Source organism: Tachysurus vachellii, chromosome 1, assembly GCF_030014155.1.
Source record: "Tachysurus vachellii isolate PV-2020 chromosome 1, HZAU_Pvac_v1, whole genome shotgun sequence".
Classification (NCBI taxonomy): Eukaryota; Metazoa; Chordata; class Actinopteri; order Siluriformes; family Bagridae; genus Tachysurus; species Tachysurus vachellii.
This window is the reverse complement of record NC_083460.1, coordinates 37,242,811-37,248,810: the sequence shown is the minus strand read 5'-3', so window position 1 is coordinate 37,248,810 and position 6,000 is coordinate 37,242,811. Positions and strand designations below refer to the sequence as shown.

Genomic DNA, 6,000 nt, shown 5'->3' with positions numbered 1-6,000 from the left:
CAAGAAAAGACTGAATGTAAATGAAGCAAAGAAAGTGAAGATAAGGAACTTTGGAACTATAGAATACAAGCATTTCATAAAATCAAATGGTTTTACCTATAAAGATACATGTATAGATACAGTATTAGTGTTGCATCACACAACTTTAATGACGAGCCAAAACACCAGCATGGGATTCTCACTTTTAATACATTTTATACACTGTACACTGTTGCTCATTTATTAAACACTACATTACATAATCCTGTCTAAAATGTACCAAGAGACAAATGATGAATTTTAGAGCATTTTGGTGTGGAGACTACCAGAAAACGTCATAAGCTTCTGGACTGCACATCTCATGCTACACTAGAACATCTGGACGAAGCCTTCGTTCCATCAGCATATTGTACTGTATATCAGTGGAGGCTTCTTGGAGACGTGAATATTGCATAGCAGAAACAAATGACACTAAGCTTGGGGCTTTCATGGAGGCCAAATAAAACCCTCAATGTACTGCGTCGTAATGTCTCTAGGCTGTGACTACTGCCTCATGTGAAGACCTGAGGGGTAAAAAAAGGATGATTTATGTCTAATAGGTATACACTGGTTACACTGTTGATCGGAGAGAATTTATTTATGAAAATGTGTGAGCTAAATTGGAAAGTTGTTTAAAATGGTTTTAAGAAGAAATATATATATTTTTCATCTTCTCTCATCCGTAAAATACACTTTGTCCTCCCTTTTATGGACTCTATCATGTAACATACTCAGATTTTAAAATGTGGTCATGGAGATTTGCATACTACGTTTCGATTTGTAAAGTCCCCTGTTTTTTTTAAAAAAAAAAAAAAACACACAAGTCCTGTTTTCTGGTTGTTTTTTGTGTGTGTTTATTTTAATCTTTGTTTGTGTGTGTTTGTGTGTTTTATTTCAAATATGAGTTTCCCATGAGTTATACTTATAAAGCATACTTCTACTTTATTTGCTTTTCACTCTGCATTGTGACAGTATGGATTAGATAGACAACAGAGCAAGCAACCTGACAGACATATCAAAATAATACTGCTCTTCTTCGAAAATATATTACCCTTTTTTTTCCTTACCCTCCTTTTTTTTTAACATTTATACATCTGTCGCCAGGAGTTCACAATAGCAATGAAAATATCGAGCTTTCAATTCAAACAGTATAGAGCAGGTGGGCTATACAGGTGGGATCATAATACAAAACATATCTTAAATGTCTAACAGCGACAGCGGTGAGGATAAAAATAAAGACATGTTTTAAAAGGGCTCATTGCACTTCGTATACGGCAAACATAACAGTAGCTTTAATGTAAGCCAGGTGTAGTCCTTTTGTTCAAGTCTCTTCATGTGTAAAAAAAAAAAATATATATATATAATAGTTCATGGTCCCCACTGATCTGCCTGGATTATGTCTTCATTTTTCAGAGGAGCAGGAGGGCAAGGTTTTATATTCCAATCCCTTTGACTAGCGAGGCCTCCAGAGTAATGTTGAATTCTTGCAAAGTCTGTAACACTCTGATCAAAGAGTTCACTAGACACCGGTCTTTTAGCAACGCCATGTCCTCGTACATCTGCGCTGTGATGGGACAGTCGGCCAGTAGAGCTATCCAGTGGTGAAGCAAATGATCTCTGAATGGCATAACAAAAGGACCAGGGTGTTTAATCATTACAAAGAATGTGTGAGTAACTGGTTATATGGTATAGTAATTTTAGAATATCAGTATCATTGTTCATCACCCTCAGTACCCCAATCATACAGTTAAAAGCATGGTGGTGGTAGCATCATGTTGAGCATTTTCCTTGACATCTTGGTTGCTTCTCTGACTAACGCTCACCTTGTCCGGTCCCAGACATTTGGTGATTTATTTGTATGTTATGCAATATTCTTTTCAATTTGTAATCATTTAATAATTTAATTCTCCATGTGATGTTCAAGATTTGAGATTTTTTTAAATAACCAAATCCTTTGACACTGTAGTTCTCTAGAACTTTTTTCTGAGACTTGTTTTAAGAATTCATTCGTATTCAAGGTGTTTTAAATATGTTCACTAAGAGCTCTGGGGCTTTCCAGAAACTCGGGAGCCTTCCAGGTACTTCCAGATATCTGTACTAAAATCACGTGACCATTTAATTGCACATAGAGAGAATATTTGGTGAATTACAGTAACCTTCAGGGGTTGCAAATGATGAATAATTTCACTGTAATGAACATTTTTAGATTATGAAAAAGAAGAAGGTGCAATAACAGGAACGTTGTATTAGCAATTCCACTTCTGATATTAACCTTCGGATATCAAAATGTGTGATATGTGCATGTAATCATTTCATTGTCAATATCTATCAACATTTATACACGAGTTCTGACTAACCTGGCTCCGAGGCACACAAGCAGTTGGAACTTTCCATCTTTGCCGATGTTTCTTGGGGTGCTGCTGATGGCACGCATGAAGCGACAGAAATGGCGCACTCTCGTCTGATAGTTCTCGTCCTGAGTTACCTGACTCTGCTCCGCACTTTCAAAGTAAACCTGCGCCTTTTCTGAAGGGACGGAATCATACAGATATGGTACAATGTCAGTTCAGACATAAAACAGTCAAGAGTCATTCTGGATTCATTCAAGTAGCAGATCAGATTAGGCAGAAAATCCCATATGAGGCTTTTATCAGCTTGTTTATTACCCAGAAAATCCCAAATAAAGATGTTTTTGAAGAGACGTGGGGACTTGAAACCATGCTGGAACACCTGCTCGAGAGCCCAGACCAGACCGTATTCTCCACACAGAAGAAGAGTCAGACTTCCTCTCTAACGTCAGACAGAGGGAATGATTCTTAATAATCTTATTTACTGATCTTTAACTGTGACAACTGATTGTAAAAAGATAATAAAAAGCACTTCCTACAATACCTCTTTCTCTGGTTTATGAAAGTGTTTAACAATTCCGTTAATTGCCTCTCCGACCCCTTCCTGGATCTGCCCTGTGTTCAGCTCTGAAAAAAAAAAAAAAAAAAAAGCACTTCTCATGTTTCAGGCTGTTAAACCATGAGCATTAATTTTATTAATGAATTTGTGGTGTTGGTACTCACTTGGTTTGCTGTTTGGTGAGATGGTAACGAATCGGCGCATCATCCCAGGCGACTGCTGCATGGGAGGAGTGCGACACATCCGGTCGTCATTCTCTGATCCTGCAGTAACCAACTCTCCTACTAGAATCCTCTCCAAACTGCCATCGTCTACGCCTTTCCCCAGCCAGCGGCCACACGGGAACCTGAACACCAACAAACACACTACTGTATTTTCTGTTCTACAACATTGTGTCATATTAATTACTGATATTAATAAATCTGATTCTCACTTGTAAGTGTGCCCTGTGATCCCATTTCGGACCAGAACGCACTCCACCAGCCACTTGGCGTACAGTCCTGAGTTATCATGACCCATCTGCACTGTCGTCAACTTACCCAGGTTCTGGCACTAAGAAGGAAATCATAATAAATTTAGCAAGAGACTAATCTGGATCACACTGGATTACTCTGTTTATTTATTTGGTCAAAATTGTTGATGGGCACCTGAGTGACTTTATCAGGCTATAAGAAAGAAAATGATTATGATTATAATTATGATTATGATTATTATTATTATGGGTTGCGATGATCACATGCTTGAAAATGTCACTGATTCGACAATAGACCTAAATCTAATCTCAGTATTTTATACTGCTGATGAAGAAGACAATATTTTATACTTGCTAATGATTTTGTGTCGTTAATATACAAAATAAATGTATATTTGGTCATTCCTTGTAAATAGAATCTTTAAAGTTGTAAGTAAAGGAATTTTTTTTTTTTGCATTTGGATAGATAGATAGAATGTTGAAATGTTTTTACGTGTTTTTATGTTGTTGTTTTATTTTTTTTACACTTCAACAAATGGAACAATATTGAGGAATGAATGAAATCACAAAATCGTCTGTGGATAAACTTGCTTATATTGTTGATATGTACATTATTATATTATTACTTCATATGTTCAAACTGAGGGGGCACGGTGGCTTAGTGGTTAGCACGTTTGCCTCACACCTCCAGGGTCGGGGTTCGATTCCCGCCTCCACCTTGTGTGTGTGGAGTTTGCATGTTCTCCCCGTGCCTCGGGGGTTTCCTCCGGGTACTCCGGTTTCCTCCCCCGGTCCAAAGACATGCATGGTAGGTTGATTGGCATCTCTGGAAAATTGTCCCTAGTGTGTGATTGCGTGAGTGAATGAGAGTGTGTGTGTGTGTGTGCCCTGCGATGGGTTGGCACTCCGTCCAGGGTGTATCCTGCCTTGATGCCCGATGACGCCTGAGATAGGCACAGGCTCCCCGTGACCCGAGGTAGTTCGGATAAGCGGTAGAAGATGAATGATGAATGAATGTTCAAACTGTGTCATGTATTTAGAGATTCCACATAAAAAAAAGCCACAGAATTCAGACACTGTGTAATCACAGTGTAACTGTAGTTGTATGGAATCTATGGGAAATGTTGGTAATCCGGATGCTTTTAAGCACTTTGCCAGAGGTAAAATTGGTTTTCCCAGGTTCACTGGAACACACCGCCACGGCTGAATAAAGGTCACATGACCAGACTTGCATTCTCAGTCTCAGTGGGGGTTGGAATGCTGGAAAAATTCTGAGTATTTCAAGCATTTTTTCTAAAACTCTTTCTAAATGAAAAACCAAACAGAAGTGTTTAACATTCCTCACCTCAAAAGTGATCTCCAGAGTGTTTTTCGGCACCTGGAGTACTCCGGTTTCAGCCAGTTCCCCCGACACGCACACCCAGGGGTTGGCCGTGAACATGGAGCCACCCAGCTTCTTACTAGGAATGACTACTACATGATATGGCATCACTGGAGGCAGGACAGAGAAAAAGAGACAAGTCAGAAGAACGTACTCCGGGACCGTCATCGTGCTTGCGCGATGCTACGATGAGACTCACTGATCGTGGTGAAGACGTTGGTAAAGCAGAAGTAATCAACGGCATTGAAAGACAGCAAGTGGTAGAGAAACTGTTCCTTCTCGTCATCGCAGAGTAGAAAGGCATAGCGCTTGTAGAGCTTCCTGCAGGAAAAGAAAGAGAAATTGAGGTGCGAAATGTGCCGGCAGAAGGCATGTGTTTTCATGTTGGAAGACATTGTGCCAAAGTGGAAAGAAGATACTGTACATCAAAAGAATCCTAGCACAAACATGATCCAGTTTACCCTGAAGAACTCATCAATAATAAACTCTGTTTTCATCTTTATGGGGAGATGAGAGGTGATACTTCAGCTACGTTCATTTATTATACATATAAATTCCCAACAGAGTCGAACAGGAACATTAATAGGATTGGTTTAAAGCCAAATCGAATGGAAAAAAAAAAACGGGGGGAAAAAAAGAGGTTCGCTCATAAATTAAAGTCACAGAAGCACTTGACATGGTTAATATTCACAAAGCATGGAGTGATGGTCTTACTTTGTGAGCTCATGATCAGACAGGAGCTGCTTGAGGTGTCTGGACAGCAGTTTCTTCTCCATGGAGAGACGCACCCAGGCTCTGGCCTTCCCTACGTCTGTCTTAATCTCTCCGATGTTCTGAATGTGCCTGAAAAAATAAAATTCCCGAGAAGGTTTCCATAACACTCTTACCATAAGGACAGAAATGTTTTATAATTTATAAATTATAATTTATACACCGTTATATTTGTGAACCTTAAGATTGTCATTATCACAGAAGAATGCTTTAAATTCTGAAAAAAATTAATACATTCATTCATTCATTCATTCATTCATTCATTTTCTACCGCTTATCCGAACTACCTCGGGTCACGGGGAGCCTGTGCCTATCTCAAGCGTCATCGGGCATCAAGGCAGGATACACCCTGGACGGAGTGCCAACCCATCGCAGGGCACACACACACACACACTCTCATTCACTCACGCAATCGCACACTACGGACAATTTTCCAGAGATGCCAATCAAC

At 39.4% G+C, this 6,000-nt stretch overlaps 1 protein-coding gene across 1 annotated transcript in view; it reads right to left on the bottom strand.

Annotated features, from left to right (window-relative positions):
• Positions 1 to 170: 170 nt before the first annotated feature.
• Positions 171 to 6,000, bottom strand: part of dennd5a (DENN/MADD domain containing 5A) — a 50,627-nt gene continuing 44,797 nt past the window's right edge. Inside the window, exons 15-23 of the mRNA XM_060886158.1 lie at positions 5,493 to 5,621; positions 4,978 to 5,099; positions 4,743 to 4,888; positions 3,359 to 3,477; positions 3,090 to 3,271; positions 2,911 to 2,993; positions 2,685 to 2,808; positions 2,376 to 2,544; positions 171 to 1,635 (exon numbers count right to left, since the gene is read on the bottom strand). Coding sequence (XP_060742141.1) covers positions 1,452 to 1,635; positions 2,376 to 2,544; positions 2,685 to 2,808; positions 2,911 to 2,993; positions 3,090 to 3,271; positions 3,359 to 3,477; positions 4,743 to 4,888; positions 4,978 to 5,099; positions 5,493 to 5,621 — 1,258 coding nt within the window. The 3' untranslated portion in view covers positions 171 to 1,451. The remainder of the gene's footprint in view (positions 1,636 to 2,375; positions 2,545 to 2,684; positions 2,809 to 2,910; positions 2,994 to 3,089; positions 3,272 to 3,358; positions 3,478 to 4,742; positions 4,889 to 4,977; positions 5,100 to 5,492; positions 5,622 to 6,000) is intronic.